Source organism: Urocitellus parryii, chromosome 6 (genome assembly GCF_045843805.1).
Source record: "Urocitellus parryii isolate mUroPar1 chromosome 6, mUroPar1.hap1, whole genome shotgun sequence".
NCBI lineage: Eukaryota > Metazoa > Chordata > Mammalia > Rodentia > Sciuridae > Urocitellus > Urocitellus parryii.
Genome location: NC_135536.1, coordinates 148,629,793 through 148,655,045, shown reverse-complemented (window position 1 = coordinate 148,655,045; position 25,253 = coordinate 148,629,793). Strand labels below are relative to the sequence as shown.

At 35.2% G+C, this 25,253-nt stretch overlaps 1 protein-coding gene across 3 annotated transcripts in view; it reads right to left on the bottom strand.

Moving 5' to 3' along the window:
• Positions 1-25,253, bottom strand: part of Entrep2 (endosomal transmembrane epsin interactor 2) — a 406,888-nt gene that overhangs the window by 81,883 nt on the left and 299,752 nt on the right. For all 3 annotated transcript variants that reach the window (XM_026406972.1, XM_026406973.1, XM_077800245.1), the window contains exon 3: positions 19,673-19,783. In XM_026406972.1, the coding sequence (XP_026262757.1) occupies positions 19,673-19,783 (111 nt within the window). The remainder of the gene's footprint in view (positions 1-19,672; positions 19,784-25,253) is intronic.

The following is a 25,253-nucleotide window of genomic DNA, read 5'->3' as shown; positions in this document are numbered from 1 at the left end:
TCCGTGATAAGCCAAATTCGCATGAAGATAAATTAAAACAGGATGATTTTTCCTTAAAAGGGAAAAAATCCTGAGTCATTATAACAAAGCCCAAACAGAAGTCAAATACTGCATTTTTAATGAGGCCAAGATAAATCAAGACTATTCTTGATCCATGATTAGCACCCAGAAAATGCACCTTTCAGCGACAATGGCAACCAGGATGGAGGCAAGGGCCTATGAGACCGAGAGAGGGGGCTGTGCACCTCAGCCAAGTTTTTCTTCATCTTCACAGCCAGACGTGTCCAGCTGTCCCAGCCTGTGGCTGGGTCCTCTTGTAATTTATTATTCATCCTCATGAAGCTTAATCAGGGTTGCCCTGGTGACTGTGGGGCTCTTTGAAGGGCTGTGGCTACATAATTGGGGTTGGCTTGGTTACTGGATGCTTTCAATTCTGAGATGAGAGTGCTGGTGATAAATGCAGCTCTAAGCCTCAAGAAGAAACTGTAATAGGCTTTGGAGAGAATGAGATAGCCGCGAAATTAAGGACCTCCTCAAGACATGCCATTATGTGTCTCTACCTGTGGTCCTTACTAGTCCAGTGACAACAGATAAAGTAACTGGCTCAGGAAAACAATAAGCACCTTTTAAAGAAGTTACTCCAAACAGAATCATGAGACTAATGAGATTACCTCAGCTGCTTGAAGCGGGGCTGTTACACGGGATGCAGAGTTTGCTGTAAAGAACCCACTCAGACCACTATTCAGCAAATATTTTCCAAGTTCCTGTACCCCATGCTGGGTACAGAGAGGAGGAACTTTGGGGACAGCAACTTGGAGTGTTGTCTATCTAGAAGGGGAGTGACAGAGGATGTGTCCAAAGAACTGATTTCCCAAAAAGAGAGTAATGTGTTGAACAAGGAGGAAGGGGAAGATGGGAGTGGAAGGTCAGAATTCATCCTGGGGCCCTCTTCAGGGATCCAGCACTTGAAGTTCTGACATCAGGATAAGAAGAAGGCAGAGGGGTTATTGGACTAGAGATCTGAGACATGCTTGTGAGGACCTGGAGGACTGTAAATGTGGTTGAGCCTAGTATCTGGTCTGAGATGCTGAACTGACATCTATATTCATGGTCATAAGGGACATCAGGAGCTGATGCCCACATAGGCCAATCAGCTGGGTGAGATCAGAGCCATCATCATTATAAGCCAGAAAGAGCTCAGAGGATAGGCCAAAGAATGAAGGCCACCCCACCTCCATGTCTGTGACACTCAACTACTCTCCATACCCAGAAACCACCAGAGACAAAGAGAAGATGGAGAGGAAAGGAAAAGATGGAAGAGCTGGACACCTCCTGGAGACACAGAGCTCAACTTGGAGAGGTTCCCTTAAACTAACAGAGACCAAATCACTGGGCAGTGATAAGAGTGAAATTTATTTTTCCTTTGTCAGTGGACACATGCCAAGAGGAGGAGAGATACAGATAATGAAGAATGCATTTTTTGCCCTTTTAAGTCCTAATATGAAAACTTTAATCGCCCACATCTTATATAAGTCAATAGGATTGGGACCAAATAAATATAAGTAGCTCAAATTTCCCAGTGAACAAAAAAAAAAACTGAAAATATTATGCTAAATTAAAGCAGTCAGACACACAAGGACACACGCTGTATAATTCCATTTACAGGAGTTACCTACAATGGGCAAATTCATAGAGACAGAAAGTAGAATATTGGTTATCAGGGGCTGAGAGAAGGGAATAATGAGGAGCTACTGTTAAATAAATATAGAGTTTCCATTTGGGGTGATGAAAAAGTTTCAGAAATGGGTAGTAGTTATGGCTGCACACTGTGTGAATGTACTTAATGCCACTTAATTTTACACTTGAAAATGGTTAAAATGGTAAGCTTTATGTTGTGTCTATTTTTTCAGAATCAAAAAAGGACTCTCACCTTCATAGGCAGAATAATATGATTTAATTGTCAACTCATGAGTCCCATCAAGTAAAAATGAAAAAAAAAAAAACAAGGTGCAAATTATCAATGAGATAATAGATTCAACATTGAATATGGAGGAACATATTGTATTGAAAACATATATAGATATCATAAAATATTTATAAAATACCAGAAACAAGGTGCAATGGCACACACCTGCAGTCCCAGCAACTTAGCAGGCTGAGGCAGGAGAATTGCTTGAGCCCAGGAGTTTAAGACCAGCCTGGGAAACACAGTAAAGATACCAGTTCTTAAAAAAAAATACTGTAAACTATTTTGTGCTTATGACTTTAAAAAGACTGAAAGTCCAAACAGATCACAACTCTGAAAAACGCAAATATTGCCAAAAATTACATTTGGAAACATTAGCCGATTCAGAAAATGTAATTGGTGAATCTCTTCAAATCATCATGGAAGAGACAATTCGGTAGTCTATACATCTGCATGCCCATTACAGAACATTAAAAAAAGAAAGTCTTCTAAGTTTCCAAAATCACTACAATAAATATTGGTCTCATTTACAAGTGATGATATTTCATTTACTACTTCCTTTTCCTTTTCTGGCTGTATTACATTTGTGTAGCCGTCATATATTGTCTTTTCATCTTGTTTCTCCTAATAGAAGTTCTGGACATACCTTAGTTTTTCTTTGCTGTTATGAAGAAAAAAATTAAATATGCAGAAAGTACACATTTGTAAGTAATCCATGGATCAAAGTTAAAGTCTCAAGGGAAAATTTTTTTAATTAAGAGAAATGAATGAAAACAAAACATATCAAAACATGTGGGATACCTCTAAAGCAATAATAGGAAGGAAATTTATAGCACTAGATACTTACATAAGAAACTAGGAGAGGAGCTGGGGTTGTGGCTCAGCGGTAGAGCACTCACAAGGCCCTGGGTCCGATCCCCAGCACCACATAAAAATAAATAAATAAAGTTATTGTGTACAACTACAAAAAAAAATTTAAAAAAAAAAGAGAAACTAGGAGAGGCCTGAAATCAATACCTAATTTCTTCCTCAAAAAACTAGATAAAGGAAAGAGTAAAAAACCAACCCAAAGCGGGCAGAAGAATAAAATCAAAGATAAAGGCAGAAATCAGTGAAATATAAAACAAAACAATTGAGAAAAAAAATTTAAAAAAGGAAGTGGTACTTTAACAAGATCCACAAATTTGAGAAGTCTCTAGCAAATAAAAAGAAGATGCAAATTGTGAGGCTCTGGAATGAAATAGGGACATAGCTAAAAGCCCAGCAGACATCAAATAGATAATGAGGGAATAATATAAAAATTCAACACAAATATATTTCACAACTTAAGTGAAATGGATTCAGCTAAAAAACAGACTTACATAATATAGAATAGATGATTTGAAGATCCCTGTAACTATTAAAGATGTTGGATCCACAATTTTAAGGCTCTCAAAAACAAACAAACAAATAAAAACCCAGATGATTTCATTGGAGGGTTATACCAAAGGCCTAAATTAACCTCAGATCTTCCCGAAAAGAGGAGGAAAATTTCTCAACACATTTTATGAAGCTACTATTAGCTTAATACCAAACCAGACAAAAAGAGTAGAGAACAAAACAAACAAATAAACAAGAAAATGAAATGAACTAGGAAGAAAACAAGAGAAAATTCCACAACAAAATTATTTGCAAACCAAACCCAACAATGTATAAAGATGATTATATAACATGACTGAGTTATATTTGTTCTAAGTATGTAAAACTGGTTACATTTGAGAATCAGTATAACCCACCATTAACAACAAGCTAAAGAAGAAAAACTATGTGATTATATCAATTGACAAGGAAAAATCTTTTGAAAAAAATTCAACATGAATTCATTTTAAAACCCATGCAAGTCAGGAAAACAAGAGGATGACCACATTTGAAATATATACTATACTTACATAACAAACACTATATCATATAATACACACATGTGTGTGTTTCTGTTCATATGTATACCTATTATACATTTTATGTGTACAGGTATAATAATGTATGATATATACATTTTATACATATGCACACAAACAAACAAACCCTATACCTAACATCACATGATGGTTGAAGGTTGGATGTTTTCCCTTTAAGATTAGCAATACAGTAAGCACGTCTCTCTCATGACACTTATTCAACATAATACTGAATATCGTTGGCAGTGTAATAGGCAGGAAAGAGATATAAAAAGCAAACAGATTAGAAGCTGAGAAACAAATTATCTCTTCTTTTTGCAGATGCTATGACAGAATATGCAGAAGACCCTACGGAATCTATCAAAAAACTCCCAGAACTAATGTGAAATCAGAAAGTTCTCAAGATAAAAGCCAACAACAAACATCAACTGCATATACACATAGTAAAAATAAACATACAGAAATTGAAATTAAATAAAGTTACCTAAAGAGGATGACACTTAAGTATACATTAAACAAAAACATGTATAAGACCTATATGCCAAATACTACAAGATGTTGGTGAGACAAACTTTAAAATGGTGCATAAATGGAGAGACATACTCTGTTCATGCATTGGAAGACTCAAGATAGAAAGATGTCAGTTTATTATAATTTGTTCTGTAAGTTTAATATAATTTCTAAAAAAAAAACTCAACAAGAGATTTTCTTTGTATGGGAAGACAGCATACACAAATAATTTACATGGAAAAGTACAACTTGTAGAACAACTAAAACAGTCTTGAGAAAACAAAATCAAGTGGGAGGAAACATTGTCCACTAATAAAGCTTATTATATAGTGACAACAACCCAAACAGTGTGGCACTGTCAGAAGGAAAAAAATATAGAACAATGGGGCAAAATAGAGAACACAGAAATAAGTCCTTGCAAATACTCAGAATTGATTTTTATAAGGGCACAAAAGCAAATAGAGGAAGGATAGATTTCTTAATAATTTATAGCAATCAGACAATGATAGGGAAAACAATGAACCCCAACTTCAACCTCATACCTTATGCACAAACTGATTCAAATGAGATTTAAATGTAAAATGTTGAACTACTGAATTTTGGGGGAAAAAAGTCCTGAAGATTATTAAGATCTAGTGCTAAGGAGAGTTCTTAGAGTTGCCACTAAAATCACTATCTAAATTGAGAAGCCTTATCAAAATTAAACATCTTTGTCCTCTGAAAAGTCTATCTAAAAATGCTAAAGGAAAAGCTATAAAAAGGAAGAAAATATTTGTGAGCCACATATCTATCAAAGAACCATTATCTAAAATATAAGAAAAAATCTCAAAATTCATCTATTATAAACAAAGAAGTCAATTAGCCAGTTGTCAAAACATGTTAACAATCATTTCACCAAAGAGTACATACAGATGGCAATGCAGCCCCTGAAAAGGTATTCAACACTATATAGGAGAGAAATGAAAAATAATACCAAAACACTATATCACTACATACCAATAAAAATACTGACATCATCAATGATGGTGAAGATGCACAGTTTGTAGCTTCTTACAAAACCACATATTATTATCATATGACACTAGTAATTGCACTGGGTACTATGAAAACTATGTTCACATCAAAAGCTATTATTTTATTCACCACAGCAAATAGCCAGAGTTGGCTCGGATGTCCTTCAACAGGAAAAGGTTAAAAGGCTATACATATACACCATGGAACATTACTCTGTGATAAAAAGAGGTGGAATAGGGATACATGAAGCAATTTGGATGAGTCTCTAAGGAATTAGGCTAAATGAAAAGAAAGTGATTCCAAATGGTTATTACAATTGGAAAGCTACCTCCAAATATTTTCAAATTTGAAAAAGACAATTCCTAATAGTTATTTCTATAACGTTTTGGAAATGCAGAAGTTTTAGAATGGTGGACACATTAGTAGTTGACAGGAATTAAGAACAGGGTGGAAAGGATGCAGATGTGGTTATAAAAAGGTCAACCCTAGGAATCCTTGTGTTGATCAGTATCCTGCCTGACTCTGGTGGTGGCTATACAAACCTGCACGGATGACAAAACTGCATAAAATTTATACAAAGAGTCACATACCCAGACAGACAAATGAGTGCAAGCAAAACTAGGGGGCTCTAAGGTGGCTTGCATCAATGTCAATACCCTGGTTGTGACTTTGTACTAGTATACTGTAGTTTTGCAAGCTGTCACCATTGAGGAAAATAGGATAAAATATACTGTGAATGTCTCTCTATTATTTCATATAATTTCATGTGAATCTACAATTGCCTCAGTAAAAATTTTAATTAAGTTTTAAAAAAATTTACATTTACAGTTCTAACCTTTTCCCTTTCTGTTGTAGAAACAAAGAATTCGTCGTAAGTGCCATTTCTGTAGATAATCATTGTAGAGTACATTAAATATAAAACAAGTGTTTGTATTCATTTTCACAGGTTTCTTAGAGAGATTTTCCAGACTGGCCCTAGGGAATAAAAGTCAGAGATATGTGGTATATATAAATGATCTGATTAAAAACATTTCTACAATGAGAGAATTAATCATAGAGAGCTTCTAAGTTTCATTCTTGCTCTCTAATTCTGTGTTCACTCTACTGCAATCTCAATTTAATCATTCATTACCTTCCATGTAAAATGAGAAGAGAAGCAGAAATAAATTGAAAGGTTTGATTTGTTAACTCTCTCATGTATTGTTTTGCTCTAAATCTAAATGTTATTTTTTAATTCCATCCTAACCACCAGGTTTTGTCAACCTTTTAATTGAAACATTTAATTTCTTTTCCTTTCCCTGAAAAACTGCTTGGCAACAGCTTGAGAAGCTGCTGAGGTCGGGGAGGGAACTGAAACATGGATGACTGCATAACCCTTTGAAGCACAGGTTCTACAAAAACCTGGATGCCCTACTTAATTATAACTGGAAAAATGCTTTGCCACAAATCAGCAAAGGCACATAGCCTGATCCACTATTTTGAATTAATTATACCACAGCTTTCTCAAATTAGCCACAAAGAATCAAGAGCTGGAGAATAACTACCAACATGTTCCAATAAAGATCTAGGTGATTTTTCCACCGTTGAGGCCATCTTCAAAGAAACTGATAAGCTGATGCTAAAATTCAGACATCAAAACGATCTTGAGCCAGGTACAGTGGTACATGCCTATAATACTAGAGGCTCAGGGGGCTGAGGCAGGAGGATTGCAAGTTAAAGGCCAGCCTCAGCATCTAGCAAGATCCCAGGCAACTTAGTGAAACCCTGTCTCAGAATAAAATATAAAAAGGGCTGGGGAGATGGCTAAGTGGTTAACATCCCTGGGGTAAAGTCCCAATAGCAAAAAATAAAATCATCTTGAAAAAAACAAAATAGGAGGACTCACACTTTCTGATTTCAAAATTTACTACAAAGCAATAGGAATCAGGGCAGCATGGGAGCAACACAAGGAGAGTCCTACAGAACAATGGAGTCAAATTCAGAGTCTGGAAATAAATATCTATGGTCAACTGATTTTCAAAAGGAGATTCAGGACCATTCAAAGAAAAAAGGACAGTCTTATCAAAAAAATGGTAGTAACAATTCACAATAGCTAGACTGTGGAGCCAACCTAGATGCCCTTCAATGGATGAACGGATAAAAAAAAAATGTGGCATATATACGCAATGGAATATTACTCAGCACTAAAAAATAATAAGATCATGGCATTTGCAGGGAAATGGATGGCATTAGAGCAGATTATGCTAAGTGAAGTTAGTCAATTCCAAAAAAACAAATCCCGAATGTCTTCTCTGATATAAGGGAGGTGACTCAAAATGGGGAAGAGAGGAAGAGCATGGGAAGAAGATTACCTCTACATAGGGAAGAGGGGTGGGAGGGAAAGGGAGGGAGAAAGGGAATTGCAAGGATGGTGGAAGGAGATCCTCATTGTTATACAAAATACATGTATGAAGATGTGAGAAAGAAAAAAAAAAGAATAGCGTTACCCTAGATTAAGTAGAGAGAAGTGATGGGAGGGGAGGGGAGGGGTTGGGGAGATAGGAAGGATAACAGAATGAAACAGACATTATTATTATTGCGTGTGTATATGTGACTGCATGACCAATGTGATTCTGCAACCTGAATACTCAGAAAAATGAGAAATTATATCTCATCTGATTAATGTATGATATGTCAAGGTCACTGTACTGTCATGTGTAACTAAGTAAAACAAATTAAAAAAATGGTGGTAAAGAAATTGCAGACACATATACAAGAGAACAAAGCTAGAGCTTCACCATTATAGCACATGCAAAATCTTACTCAAAATGGATCAAAGACCTAAATATAAGAGCTAAAAGACTCTTAGAAGTAAATATAGAGGTAAATCTTATGAAATTGAATTCATCGAATTTTTATTGTGACACTAAAAACAGAAGGAACAAAATATATATGAATTGGAATTCATCAAAATTAAAATATTTTGGCTTCAAAGAAAATCATCAGGAAAATGAAAAGAAAACCTATAAAACAGAGTAAAATATTTGCAAATCATGTATCCAATAAGGAGTTTGTTACAAGTATATAGAAGGAACTCCTAATTAAAACTCAATAATAAAAAGGCAACCCAATTTTAACATAGGCAAAGGACCTAACAGACATTCCTCCCAGGAATATATACAAATGGAACATGAAAAGAGGCTGAGAATCATTAGTTATCAGGGAAATGAATGTACATGGATGGATGAATGAATAAGCGAAATGGGGTATTATTCATACCATGGAGTATTATCCAGGCATACAAAGAATGAAGAAGTGCTGATACATGCTACAGTAGACATGAACCTTGAAAACATGTTCAGGGAAAGAAACCAGTCATAAAAGACCACCTATTAAGTGACTTCAGTCATTGAAAATAGGAAAAATAAAGACAGAAAGTACATTAGTTGTTGCCTAGGACTGGGATGAGGGAAGGAAAGTTATAGCTAAGAGGTACAGGGTTTCTTTCTAAGGTGAAATTGACTATGATGATGTTAGCAAATATCTGTGAATATCCTAGAAACCATGGGATTAAATGGGCAGGGTTGTGAGTTGTGTGATTTGTGACATCTCCTAAAGCTGTTTTTCAAAACTGATCATTTAATAAACCACTCTTCCAAACAATACCAACCTGCTCTAACACATTCCTGCTTCAAGAAATTTCATACACCAACAAGGGAGAAAACAGTCTCTCCACAAAATCATAACCCATTGTGCATCTTGGGCGGACTTGGAAATAAAGTTAAGGTGGAAATTATAAAAACAAAGCACTTCCCGACTTCTTCCTTTGCCACCAGATACTTGATTGTCTTTTATCACTGGTTCCTGTGGTTGTAGGAAAAGTCCTTTGCTAATTACTTTTTAGGGAAGGGGGCAACTTCACCTAGCAGAAATTATACATCTCACATGGGAGGCACACCCCAGGGAGAGGCTGAGATCAAGTCATGGACCAGAAAAACAGACAGAAAGAAGGCAGCAAGTAACTTTTCTTCCAAAGCCTATACAGGTGTCAGATCTCTCTGGACCACCCTCTTTTACTCTAGGGGACACAGGTACATACCAGAAAACCTGGACAGGACTAGAGACATCCAATTAGTGTGTGGATCTTAGGCACTGGCAGATCAGCGCACTCATGCTTTACTGCTAACAAGGAGAGACCACACTGTCCCTACAATATGACGAATCTGATTAAAAACAACATGGGGTCAGAAAAACACTGATGTAGCAATGGGTAAATACAATATAATTCATGCAATTATTTGTTCACAGGGAAACATCTTTTCCCCCACTTGCCTGCTTGATGAGGCTGGGAAAAAAGGGCCCATGCTCTTTACAAATTGCAAGCTGCAACACTGAAGTGTTGGCTGAGATTCCTTATCACTCTTTTCTATATAAGAGAGTTTCTCCCATGTATCCAAATACTTATTTTGTCCAAAAATAAAAAGAAATATTCTTTACCTCCATGATTCAGGGATTCATATTCTCACCTCTCTTAATTGTTAGCATAATTCTAAAGTTCAAGTGCTCTAAAAAACAGAAGTACAATGATACGCTAGTGGTTAAGAGCACAAGTTGGATTATGATACCAGCATATGCTAGCTGCATGACTTTAGAACAATTACTTAACACTCAGGTCTCAGTTTACCTACCTATAAACAGGGATAAAATAGTAACTGTTTCCTATTTAATTTTCCAGGAGTAAATAAATGAACTCATGTAAACTGTTAAAAGCAGCCCCGTACACAGCAGGTGCTCAGTACAGGGAGCAACAATCACCATCATCACTCCCATGCAACAGATAGTTTTCTTTTTGCATAAAAATAATCAAAAGCACATTTCAAGCTTATGTCTGAACATATAATAAAATGAGTCAAATAGATGTCTTTTGTATAATTTTCGCCTACATTTCTAATTCTAATTCTGGTGACAATACCAACTAGGACAAATATTTTAGGTTAGTCTATACTACAGTGTTGGAGGTTTTAATTATTAAAAAAAACAGTATCTGACTATATATCCAAATTTACCAGATATAATGACAAGAATGTGTGTTCACTGAGCCCAGGCTTATGATAGAAATTCAATGGAAATGACCCAACTCTTCTCAGCACAGGTAAATATAGTGCACCCTGGTAAGGATACCCTGCTATATTTGAAAGAACAAAAGACAACCTACTTTTACTTACATGGTATATATAAAACATACCATTGAGAGGGGAAAGTATCCCATACAAATGTAAAGAGTATAAATTACAAATAAAGTTATATGCTTGGGTATGTATATGTACATGTACATCAATACATATGTGTACAAAAAAGGCCTTCATACATTATGAAGTAATTGCCCATGTGACAGAGAATGGGAGGTGAAGACAGAGATTTCCAGTCATTTTCAAACTTAGTGTTACTTGCATATTTTCTAAAGAGAATCAATTTATATTTTGTTCCATATTTTAAAAAGAAAGAGAAGCTAGTGTCATTTCATTCAAGACAGAATACTTACCAACATATATAATGCTCTAGATTATGTCAAATTACATTTGAAAAGCATTCTATTATACTTTCATTTAAAGACACAGTAAGAAAAGTATGACAGTAAATCCAAAACTTCTGCAGAATGAATTGAAAGAATTAGGTCATTAAAAATAAGGATTTAAACAAATTTCATGCTGTCATGTTTTGATGTCCATGAAGCCCTAAATTAAACAGAACACAGTGAGGCATTTAAAGGGTATTTGAAAAAAAAAAGCCAATGCATTTTCATATAATTAATTTAACTAAATCAGTATGTTTATTTAAAATCCCAAAATGATTTTTTTTTTTAACTTCCTATGGGGGCTCTTAGGAAAGGAACAGTTGGGATGCACTCTCTGACTGAGTCGCTTGCATGTGCTCCCTGCCAGCACTGGTTCCAGGCAGGCCTGGATGCATGACAAGGCACTACACAGCTGTGGCCTTCTGCTTTGTGCAGCTCTGGCAGAGAGGGAGTCATGGGAAATGACAGCACTTGAAGGAATGAGGCCAAAAAATGAGAGAACAGCACAGGTGGGCAGCTTCTCAAGAAAGGGCAATGAGGGAAGGCCCTGCCATTTATAAAGCACCAAAGCACCGAATCTGAAATCTGGAGGATTTGAGGAGCCTTGGTGTACCTGGCAGGAGGAAGAGCATCTGTGGGGAAGCCCCTGGGAGCAACCTAAGGTAAGGTACCCTACCTAGCTCGGCTTATGACGCAGGAGGGGTCAGATCAGCGAGGAGTGAACTCACAGTAAGTTCTCTCCAGGGACAGACACACAACTGAATGAATTCTGAACCCAACAAATGGAAAATATATGTTTTGTTTTTGTTCTTAACAGAAACCTGCAAAACATACTCCAAAACTAGTTCTATACAAAGTACAGAAAATTTTACCAGGTTAAAAAAAATAGAAATTAGAGGCCATATATTTTCATGGGACAAAGAAGAGCAAAAGAACAAAAAGCCTAGCCACCCAAGAAGCTGAGAACATTAATTTAAGTAATGCTTACATTAAAGAGAAAAGTAAAAGAGTTAAATTTACAAACTATTTAGAATTAACTGAATCAGAGCACTGGATATTAGTAGCACCCACAGGAAAAACTACAAACTATAAAAATAATAAAAGCTATAAAAACAATATTGCTACTGTCACTCAACTGAGAAAGGTAGAAAATGAATAAAACATGCCTTAAAAAATAGAAAGGGCCTGGCATGGTGGTGCACGACTGTAATCCGAGTGGCTTGGGAGGCTGAGGCAGGAGGATTGCAGGTTCAAAGGCAGTATCAGCAAAAGTGAGGCACTAAGCAACTCATTGATACTCTGTCTCTAAATAAAATACAAAATAGGGCTGGAGATGTGGCTCAGTGGTCGAGTGCCCCTGAGTTCAATCCCAGGTACCCCCCCCCCCCGCCAAATAGAAAAGACTAATAAGATAAAAACATAATCAATGAAAACCTTGTTAAATAAAACTAATGGTTATTTCTTGGAGGAAAAACAACTTTAAGAAAAGAGATACTTCAGCTCAATGGAGAGAAAACAAAATTTTGATGTACAAGTAATTATTTAAGAAAAAGGTTTTAAAAATGATAATAGTTTTATTAAGATACAATTCACTGATTTAAAGTGTATAGTTCACAGGTGTTTAGTATATTCACAGAGTCATACAACCACAATCAATGTTAGGACACCTTCATTACCCCCAAAAGAAACCCTGTACCCTTCTCCTAAACTCCCCATTTCTTCTCAAGCTCTAGGCAATCAATAATCTACTTTTATCTCCAAACATTTGCTAAAAGGTTTATTTTTAAATTATAAAATGATATTAAGTTTTATGTCCATTTTATAGCATTAAAATCAAAAAATCAGAAAAACCCATGTGAAATAGTGTTAGGAAGACAAAAACTACTTTAAAATATAAAGAAAACTTCAGATAACCCAATGATCACTGAAAAAATGTTGAAAGCAGCCAAATCAACTCCCCCAAATTAAAAAACCCTGAATAATTCCTAGGTTATTTAAACTGTGTCAGAGCATAGGACTAGCTGAATATAACCTATTTCATTTTGAAAACTAAGCATGATTCAGATATGAAAACTAGACAAGGATAGCATCTAAAGACAAACAGTGGGTCAATCTCATCTAAGAATTTGGATGCAAAACTCTTAAATAAAATATCAGCAAAAAAAAATGCAGCATAATATGTGTACCTTAAAAGCATCAGGACCAAGGAGGCCTGTTTCTGTGGAACAAAGGTGATGGGTGTTAAGAAATCTATTAATGTAAATCACTGCATTAATGAATCAAAGCAGGAAAGTCATAGGATCATTTCACAGATGTTGGAAAGATGATGATAAAATTTACAAGCATCTTGATTAAAAAATAAAATCTTAGAAAGTCAGGTGAAAGGAAATGCCTTATATTAAAAAGGGCATCTCTCAGAAGCTGACAGCATACCTCTTATTAAATCAAGAGCAATCTTGAGAAAGTCAGGAATAAATCATGGATGAAATAAAATACCATTGCCAGTCAATTTTTCCCCCCATAAACCCTCAAAAAGAGTAAAGGGTACATCAGGCCTGGGTTGTGCATAGTTGCCTGGAAAAATGACCTGAAAGTCTTATGTTCTCATATCACTGCTTCTTTCCTTGGACACTAGAACTGAGATCTCCGGAATGTCCATTTCACTTGGTTGTGTGTAGAGTGCACCTGGACCATAACTGTGCATTGCCACACAGACCCTGGGCCTCTCTGACCACAAAAGTGTTATGAAAACAGCCGTGGGAAACTGAGGCTATGGTTTCTGGGTGACTCTCATCTGGGAGAACAGCGCACACTCCCTGTAGGTGAAGGGCAAATGCAGACACTGGTCTCCAGGTGACGTAGAGATGCTGACCCCACTGTGTCTCCTGTCCTCTGTCCTCTGTAGCTCATGGTAAGATAGACTAACAGAAACTATTTCTCAGCATCATACTTGGGTCATTAAGAGGTTCCCATGAACCTCAGGAGAAAGAAGCGAATGAGGAAGTGCCATTATCTAACATTATTTGAACAGATTTAATCAATGCCACTAGACAGAACAAAACAAGATCCCCAAACCCTGGAAGGTGGGAGATAGTATTTTAATTATTTATTATGGAATCAAAGGTTCAATTGTACATTCAACTCTAAGTACCATGATGTAGAAGTAATAAAAAATCCTATCTCATATACCACAAGTTGCCTCCTATAATATAAAATACCAATTTAAAAAATGTACCCACCAGAACAAAATACTTCAAATACTTAATACTAAACTTAAAAATATAGGTCTACCTGTATATTTTTAACATTAGAAACATGTTCTGATATTTATAACAACATAAATCCCAGATGCATGAAATTTGTAAGTTTTTTTTAAAAAACCACAATCCTAAAATACTGGGGAGAAAGCAAGAAAATTATAATCTTAGAGTGGGAAAGGCTTTTCTAGGAAAACTGCATGACCCAGAAACCATAAGTGTAAAATGTTAAGAATAAATAAAAAAACTTTCCCAAAGAAAGAAAACCATTAAAAACCTCAAAATGCTAATAATAAATTGTGAAAAAACATATATCTGCAACATGTAAAACCATGGCCAGTTTTGTTAATATAGGGAATGTATTTATATATTAATTATAAAAATCAACCCAAGAGAAGAAATAGACAATATACAGATACTGGCAATTAACAGGTAATGAAATATATGCAACATAAAGATGATCAACTTCACTTTCATTAAAGAAATGAATATTATATAATAAAATCTTAAATTTTTGTTATATTGGCAAAGACAAAAAAAATTCTGGTAATATAAAAGTGTGCACGGATCTGGGTAATCAGGCACAAACCCATTTTGTTGGCAAGGGTGTAAGATGGTGCCTCAAATTGGGAGGAGAGTTTAGGAATAATCTTATAAATTTAAAGTGGATGCACATGCATTGACTACAAGGACCCTCTTCCTAATTTCTTCTCTAGGTTGGTTAGCACATTCCTATCTTCTTCAATAATACACACTCAGCACCTGGGCCAGCTCCCCAGCAGTGCCAGTACCATTCAATACTGGTTGAGTAATGAATGTATGCAAAGGGTAATATTCTCAACCATGTTCATTTCAGCAAAAGACTAGAAACATCTCCAACCTTAAGGGGGTGGTTAAATAAATTATCATGCATCCATTCAGTGGAATTCTCTGCTGTTCTGTAATACTCAAGAAGATCTCCAAGTGTTGATGTGCAAATGTCACCAAGCTACATGGTTGACTGCCAAAAGCAACATGACTAATGATGTGCAGAGTGGACCCCCATGTGGTACATACACAAAAATATGCATAGAAAATGACTGGGAAGTTTCTTTAAACATGTTATCAGTGGCTACTTCTGGAAGAGAGAGGTCCTAAAAGTCTAGAAAAAAAAGAATTTACTTTGCCAGGTGCTGTGGTACACACCTGTAATTGCAGATACTCAGGAGGCTGAAGGAGGAGGATTACAAGTTCAAGGCCAGCCTGGGCAACTTGGTGAGACCCTGTCTCAAAATTTTAAAAAATATATTAAAAATTAGAGCTGGGGATATAGCTTGGTGGTTGAACCCTTGTCTAGCATGCATTAAGGCCCTGGATTCAATCCTGGGCGTTATTTTTTAAAAAGTATTTTACTTTTCCGGTATTTACTTTTTAAAAAAAAAAACATTTTTGCTTTAGTTGTAGATTGTCACAAAACCTTTATTTTATTTATTTATTTTTATGTGGTGCTGAGGATGGAACCCAGCGTCTCGCATGTGCAAGGCAAGCGCTTCACCACTGAGCTACAACCCCAGCCCTGTATTTACTTTTGAAGGAAAGAAACTAAATAATTTTAAATCACACAGAATGAAAAGACACAAATACTATACAACCATATGGAAATGTAGTAGGTATTTTAAAGAAAAACAAAAACTAGAGTGAAGAACTTAAAAAATATTTAGATAAACCAAAGCATATGCTATGCTCTTACATGGGAAAACATGATAGTGTTTAGATGTTAATTTTCCTTCAAGGTAAGGTATAAATATAACATGATTCCAAGTCAAATCTCAAATTCATTCCTTCTGAGTCTGTACTAAAAGAAAAAAAACCCTAAGCTCATTTAGATGACTAAACAAATTTTTAGGAAGTAGATTAAAATCTGGGATGGGTGGGTAGGGTCCAGTGTGCCCTACCAGCTATTAGAAAAGATTGCTCCCTCCTCAACTGTGTCTTCCATGGATTTTGACTCAAAAGCAAATGGATCAAGAGGTCAAGAATCATTGGAATTGCTCTCTTCTGCAGAACTGTACCTTGTGGGTTTCAGGGTTCCTGATAAAAACCTCTCTTTGAGTCAGAATCCCGAACCAACAGAAGCTTCCTTAGCAACCAGTTTCTAAGATTGGTCTCTAGATCCCTCAGTTATTTTATAGTCCCCATCATCCCTCCCACATACTTTATATACAAACAGAGATACGAAAAATTGTGGTATATATTAAGAATTGTAATGCAAAAAAAACCCCACAAAGTACATGTATAAAGGCATAAATTGGCATGAACATTCTTTATGTACAGAGATATGAAAAATTGTGCCCTATATGTGTAATAAGAATTGTAATGCTTTCCACTGCTGTCATGTATTTAAAAAAATAAAATCAATAAAAGATTTAAAAAACCTTTGGTTCTGTTATTGTTGCTTGGTACATAGGACTCTTCATGATTCAGGTGGTATTTCATATCACAAATGATGTACTAGGTTACTCAGAAAATGATTTTAGGAAAACTGCCTAACCATGTGGGGAGAAAAAAGTTAAATTTGTCAAATATATTTCTGAATACTGGAGAGTTACTATCAAAAAATAAGAGTACCCCATAACCAGTGATGACTGGGGTAAAACGATCTCGGGAAGGAAAAGGTCTTCTTCAGCATGACTCTAAGGTAATGGCAGAAAGGAGAACATTGCTAAGTTTGAATATAAAAAAATCAAAACCTTTTTTGCATCAAAAAATAAAGTTAAAATGCAATCAACAATATATAGGAAATGTAATTGTCCAATATAAGCCAAAGGATTAAAACTATGATAAAGTACTCTTACAAATCAATAAGCATGTAAGCCCAAAACTGGGAAACTGGGTAAGTACTACATACTGGCAATTCACAAAAGAAGATGAGTATAAATGGTTTACAAATACAAATATATATATAAATAAACCTAACCTTATGTATATGTAATTATAAATGAATAAAAAGCTCAATCTTATTAATATTCAAAGAAATTCAAATTAAAATAATGATATCATCTTATACCTTTCAAATTGACATGATTAAAATGAGTGACAATGTTTAGTGCTCCCAAGGGTGTAGGGAGAAGAGCATTCTCATGCACTGGGAGTAAACTGGTAAGCTTTCCTACCAGGCAGCATGTCAGTATGCACCAAATGCTCTAAAGATATTGATTCACTGTGATCAGGCAAATGTACTTTTAGGAGTTATAAAAAGAATTTATATGAAGATGATCACAAAAAGAAGATATTTTAAATAAGATTATGTTCACACATACAGAGCAGCCATTGCAAATGAAGTTTTAGAGAAACATTTAAAAACATAGAACAATGTTTATTATCTAGTTCAAAAATCACAAAGCAGGAAGATTATAGCACATTCAAGTATATCAAACATATATGTAATACACGCACACACAGGTACGCATGTACATACTTTCAGACACATTTACACATTGTACACAGAAAAGATGGATGGGCATAATAAACTAGGTGAAAGAATTATGAGTGTGTTTTGTTTTCTGAATTTTCATGTAATTTTTGTAACAGGAAAATGCATACTTTTAATCTATCATGTTTTATCTAATTTAATAGCCTATTAAAAAACCTCAGGCAGGTAAACATGTGTAACAGGACATGAAAAGAAAGTTAAGAGATAAGGCGGCTTATGTGAAGTCACCTAATAGTAGGTCATGAAGCCATGGCTTCCATTGTAGATTGTTAACTCCAAATACAGCACTCTTTCTACTGCCTGCATTGTCCCTAAGCAAGTGAGGATACTGGTCTGAAGCTCTGAAATTACTGGCCTTGTTTGAGCCCTGGCAGAGAGACACCTAGGATCAAGCTCGAAGTAGGATAAATACTTAGGATTCCAATTACCATCTAACCAAAGAGATGCTGGAGAGTGCAAAGGTGTGCACATCTGTGGGTGTTATGATGTTCTTTTCACTGATTTGTGGAGGTACTGAAGGCAGAAGGAACAGAGGAAACAAGATCTTCCTTCTTGTATCCTTTCCTGCAGCAACAAGGTGGCAACATTAAGATCAATGAGGGGCCTTGCCTCGTTCCTTTCACTTTGCTTCTTTCATACAGGGCTTTGCACTGGAAAATAAGAGTCCCAGAACAAATAGCCAATCCCTTTCTATTTGTTTATATATAGTCACTAAAGACATTATATATAAGCCACCATGTTTTACCATATTTGTGACACCTACTATTTAGAATAAAGAGGATGACCAAGTAATGGATACAGAATGGCATGTCATCCTTCTGACAGAGATTCATGTTGAGCCAGCCTTTCGTAATCAACAGGGAAGACTGCAGCACACAGAGGAAACTTCTGTGCACATGGTATTGGGTGAAATCTGATCAGTGTTCTCTAGGCCACATCAAACAGAAAATAACAATATTAAGCTCCAACAATTACTTTTTGTAACTCAGTAGGTGCTTCAGCATTGAGAATGGACAAGGAGGCATGGCCTTGCTTCAGAAAAACTTCTGGCAATTCACTACCGACTTCTCAGAACCACAGCCAATACGCAGAGCAGGTACATGTGCAGCTGTAGACCAACATGGCTCTGAAAGGGAGCCTGGTGTTGTCTCCAAGATAAAGAAACAAATGCCAATGCTCCTGTACTCAGGAATCACAGTCCAATCAGGAGTCCAAGAAGATCCATATTTGAGTGCACCATACACACTCAGTTGCTGTCCCAGCCAGATGAATACACTGCAATCATGAGTTATTGTGGTTTTATTCTCTTTTGTTTGGAGGTACTGGGGATCAAACCCAGGACAAGTGCTCTAAGTGTGCCTCAAAATTAAAGGGCCAGTTTTATCCAATAAACAGACCCTTTACAAAGTACATAGCATACTGTCTACAATTTCCTAAATAAAATTCTCTTTTTAATTGAAAAACTGAGAACTATATTGTTTTGATGCACTCATTGTCAAGCACTTAAAATTTACTTGTAAGAATGATTTTTAAAAATTCAGTGCAAATAAAAATTAATGCAACCAATATTAAAATATAATAGTCACTGAAGATATTTATTGCAAAATAGCACTACACTGAGGTCCTTAAAAATAAACTATTAGGTCTAGGGATATAGTTCAATGGTAGATTGCTTGCTTGGTATGTGTGAAACCTGGATTGAAGACCCAGTACTGCAAAAATAATAAAATAAAATACATTTATTAGTAACTGATTTAAAAGTTGAATAAGTTTTAATTGGAGGAATTTATAGAAATGAAGAAACTTCACTGAAATTTCTTAAACAAATAGAAAACTGATGGATGAATTGGAAGTTTATGAGAACCCAAAAGTACAATAAAATTATTTTTAAATAGCTCTCATGCAAAATCAAAAATCAAAGGCTATGACCTCTATGAATAAAGGTTTCCATTCATTACTCACCAACTGGCAGCCTTCTAGGGAGTTGACTAGCTGAGCATTCTGACAGGAAAGGATTGAACCAGCCAAATTCAGCATTACACACACTGCAGAAAGCAGCATGAAAAAGGTTATCTGGAAATAAACCAAACAAAAAATTGATTATTCACTTGGAGAGGATTAGAGAAAAAAATGACTTGGTTTTAAGAAGGCTTTTGATTGATCACATAATTATGTTAATAACATGTGTTTTAAAGGAAAGTATTGTTATGTCCAACATTTCCAATTCACATTAACTTAAATAGAAAAGGTAAACTCTGTGAAAAGCCATAGCAAGCTGCCCTGATTTTTACTTGAAACCTATTATGCTAAAGTATTTCAGAAGCTAGACTTGAAAATTCTTTACATTCTATAGTCTCAGTAGTAATAGGTCATAAATTATGGAGAAATATAAATATAAAATATAAATATAAAATATATTCATTAGAAGAACTGTAAGTTTTTTTTTCCATTTTATTATGGAAAATCCCACACATGTACAAAACCAGAGAGAATAGTATAATGAAGCTCCAGGCCTTCATAACCTACCTTCAAAAATTAATCACTCATGGCCAATTGTTTCTTCATCCCTCCCCTCCAGAATATTTTGCAGCAAATAGAATCTCATCCTTACAAATGGTGATGTATGCTTCTAAAGTAATGATACTTTTTGAAAATATAATCAAAATACTGTTATCACATCCATAATACTTATTCACTAATATCGAATGTTCAAGAGTTTGCATTTCCCCAGTACTTCCCATATTTTTCATTTTGAAACAGCTTACATAGGATATAGTGAACAGAGTACAAGTGGTTTGTTCTGAATCTTAGGCAGCTTTTAATCTATGAGTTTCTCCCTTTATTGTTTTTGTTTCCTTGAAAGTTATCAAAGAAACCATTTGTCCCATAGAATTTTCTGCAGCTTAAACTTTCTAATGTAGCCTTCTATCACTTATTGTTTGTCTAGCATCTGTGTGTCTTATAATTTGGTGGTTTGATGATTACATCTAGACCAAATACATACTAATACATAGTAATAAAAGGTAGATATTGTCTTTGTGTGATGTTAGCAGCTTTTGGGGAGAGGCAGTGCTGGGAATCAAACTCAAGGTTTCTGAGCATGCAAGGCAAATGTCCCAACAGTCATTTCTGATGATGGCAAAGGTTCTTAAATTAGTTTATTATAGTTTCCAAAATAATGCTAGCCTGATTCTTAGTAGGAATACATCTATAGACAGAGACTTTCCTTCATCAATAGTTTTGTTGTCTTAAGGTATAGAGTTCATACAGGAAAAGAATGAGATATATTTTTTTCTGTTCATTTTCCAAATTTTGAAATAATTAGTTGCTATGATGCTCAAATTACATGGTTATATGGTTAAGTAACACTCTGCTGCACTTATGGAAATAATTATTCCACATCTAATAAAACACCTTTCTGTGATCAAGAATAATTTTTAAGAATAAAATGATAAAAAGGAAGGAAACTGTCAGAAAAAAGTTGTTAAAGACTTTGAAATGGGCAACAATAAAAATAAAAATATCTTGCTAGGGTACACTTCTGAACTATTTGTGCCTTTCATTTTCTGTATTATATTTTTAAATTATGAAAGTTGTAGAAAATTTATAGGTGTACAAACAATTTTTGACAATATGAATAAATGAATTCTATCTGGTGTAACATAACCGATTATCACCCTATAGATAATGACTAATTTTATATATTTATATATTTCTGCACTTTTGATTGACTATGTATACACACAATATTTGAATTCTTTGTTGTTGTAGTTTTCAGTACTGAGAACTGAATCCAGAGGTGGTCTACCACTGAGATACAACCCTATCCCATTTGATTTTTTTAATTTTGAAACAGGGCTTCACTATATTGCCCAGGCTGATCACAAACTTGCAATCTTCCAGTTTCAACCTCCCAAGTAGCTGGGATTACATGCATGTGCTACTGTACCTGGCTTTGAATTCTCCTTTGAACAGCTTGTATTGTCCTATTGGTTTCCTCATTAAACAAGAAATTAAATATAATCTTTAACATATGTTTTATTATAAAAACATAGTTGGCTTCAAAGCATCATCCAAAAGTAACTAATGAGATATTTTGTTTGGTGTCTGTGTCTCTGGTCATATGAAACAGAGACATAAATGCTCTGTGTTGTAATCAATGATATCAATAGCCAGAGAGTCCTCTAATAGATTGATAGCTTTCTTACTTCCAGGCTCTTTGAGGCTCCAGGATCACCTTATATTTCCTTGCTCTCATATAGAGTCATTTCTATAGTAAGTGCAGATTCCTTTTAATGACAGTGGTATTTAGATAATTTCAATTTTGTTATAGAAACACCCTTTGCTATTCGGATGGTCATTGTTTTCAATTTTTTCAGTTGTCAAACATGAGTTCTTAATGATGTTTCTGATTCAGATTCTAACCTACAGGGTTTTTATTTAATTACATCAATTTTCTACCTTTCAACTATGTTGAAAAGCTTTGTTCTCAACATGATTATGTATTGCATTCAATTCTATAATACCCAACAACAGTTTCAAAATAACAGTGCCAATAGAACCACCAAAAGGATGACTACTGAAAACAGTTTGATATTGATATTTCTTTTTATCTTTAGAGTACAGTTCACAAAGAAGAGTCAAATTATTTTTTTAAAAAGACAGAGTGAGAGAGGGAGAGAGAGAGAGAGAATTTTAATATTTTATTTTTTAGTTATCGGCAGACACAACATCTTTGTTTGTATGTGGTGCTGAGGATTGAACCCAGGCCGCACGCATGCCAGACGAGCACGCTACCACTTGAGCCACATCCCCAGCCCAGAAGAGTCAAATTATGATGTTATAATGTTTCCTTTCTTATTGTGTGGTTATACTATACATTTAGGAACCTGAATTCCTTTGCTTTATTTAATCTTTTACTAGGCATTGTTCCTAAAACTGAATTTCATAATTATATAAAAGGAATCCAAAGTTAAATCAATAAAAGAAGTTTCAAATAAATCCAGTCATTAATCTGTCTTCTCTCTTCCTCTCCTTCCTCTTATTTATTAAAAGGTAATCATTTATGTTTAAATTTTATATTCTATCCTTTTATCATTTGATTTTTCATTGAAGACAAGAATGGCATAATACATACATTTTTTTCCACCTATTTTGCACTCAATATAGACACTTCCAAAAAAGTATATAGAAATGCCCGGTCTTCTCTTTTATCACTGTCTAGAATAATCAGATCCTATTGATAGACATTTGGGCTCCTAAGTATTTTGTTATTGGCAATGTATTTAGTATTGCAATAAATAGCCTTGTTCATACATCTTTTTATTTATTTGCCAGGCTGGATTTGGGATATAGTCTTAGAAGCAGGTTTACAGGACAGAAAAATAAATCCATGTCTTACTAGATGCTACCAAATTCCCCATCACAGGATTGGAACCATTTTTCATTCCCATTAGCAATATGTGAAAGTGGTAAGGTCTTAATTTATCTGATAATGGCTAAAAAGGAATGTTTTAGTTTTATCAAATATAGAAAGACATTAGTATTACCACTCGCTACCATAAGTACATCTCCCCCAAATGAAGCAAAATTCATTTTACCTAAAAAGGTACACGTAGGATAGAAAATGAAACAATGTACTTTGTTCATTTAGGAAATAGTTCAAGTTCATGATACTAGTAATTATTTCAGAGATAGTTTTAATAACTGTGACCTATCACTGCATCCTGTGGGAAAGTTTAGCTACACAGAAAAGTGACAAAATTAATTTTAAGTTACAAGAGCACTACAATATAATTCTAATGATGTGTAAATAAGCCAGCCTGTTCAGTTTCAAAAAGGAGCCCAAAAAGAAATTGCTGCTAGGGATGTAGCTCAGTGGCAGAGCACTTGCCTAGCATGTACAAACACCCGAGTTAAATCACCAGGACTGCAAAAAGAAATTTTGCTGAAAACACTAGACAGCAAAGCTACACTAAATCTAAGAAGACATTATCTTGAGACTTAGTGCTCAACAACAGACACTGCTGAGAAGTCCAGGGAGTAAGAGACGATAGGATGGAATGTTTTTCATGTTTACTGGGTTTTTAAAAATTGTGGTAAACACACATAAAATTACCATTTTTATAATTTTAAAAACTGAGGTAAAGTATACACAACGTGAAGTTTACCATTCTTAGAATTTTTAAGCTTAGGGCTCAGTGGCATTAAGCACATTCGTACTGTTGTGGAACCATCACCACCACTACTCCAGGACTTTTCCATCTTCCCAAACTGAAACTATGTACCAATAAACAGTAGCTCCCTGTTTCCTCTCTCCTCCCTGTTCCTGGAAGCCACCCATCTTCTATGAATGGTGACTATCTCTAGCTCTAGATCTCTATGACGTTGACTGTCTCCGTGTATGGTCTGTAAGGGGAATCATTTCATGAAATATCTGTCCTTCTGTGACTGGCTAATTTCACTCAACATAGTATCACCCCATGTGGTATCGAGTGTCAGAATTACCTTTCTTTTAAGACTCATTAATATTCCCTTGTTCCAGTAATTGGTCCTACTGATGAAACAACTTTTGAGGAAAGAACTGTTTGAATCAGCAGCTTCATAACTCAGGAATCTTCTTGGGACACTGACAGCATGTAGGGGAGAGGTGTGTGATGAGCATTCACGGAAATCTCTGTGAGTCACTAGATGACCAGAGAGATAACAGGACCGACTTTAGTGAACAGAACATACACAGCAAAGAATGATGTCTTTTCAAAAATAGTTTGGAAAACCATTAATCAAATAGATGGTTACAGCTCTTATAAGGCAGTATCAGGAGTCCACTGAAGAGTGTGAAGATAATCTGATGTCCAGGTTATAACATTACAATATTCAAAATACCTAAATCCCCAACACAAAAATTACAAAGTATATAAAAACAAAACAAACAACCCCCCCCCACACACACACAAAAAAAAAAGCAGAAACAAGCAGGGAAGTATATGACTATGATCTATCATGGGGAAAAAGAAGAAATCGACAATCAGCATCCCTAAGGAAGCTCAGATATTAGACCATCAAAACTTAAAAAAAAAATTATTTTTATTTTTTAAAATATTTTTTTAGATACATGACAGTGGAATGCATTACAATTCTTATTACACATATACAGCACAATTTTCCATATCTCTGTATATAAAGTATGTTGACACCAATTTGTATCTTCATACATGTACTTTGGATAATGATGTCTATCACATTCCACCATCCTTGCTAACCCCCTGCCCCCTCCATTTCTCTCCCACTCCTCTGCCCTATCTAGAGTTCTTCTATTCTTCCCATGCTCCCCCCTTCCCTACCCCATTATGGGGAATTTTGGCCATCTGAAACATACTCAAAATGCTGAAGAAATCACGGGCAAAAAACAAAGGAAATCAGGAGAAAGATACATAAACAAGTAGGTTATATCAATAGAGCATAGAAAGAAAACTGATAGAAATTCTATAGGTAAAAAGTACAACTGAAATGAGACACTCATAAGAAGAGTTTATCTGCTGAT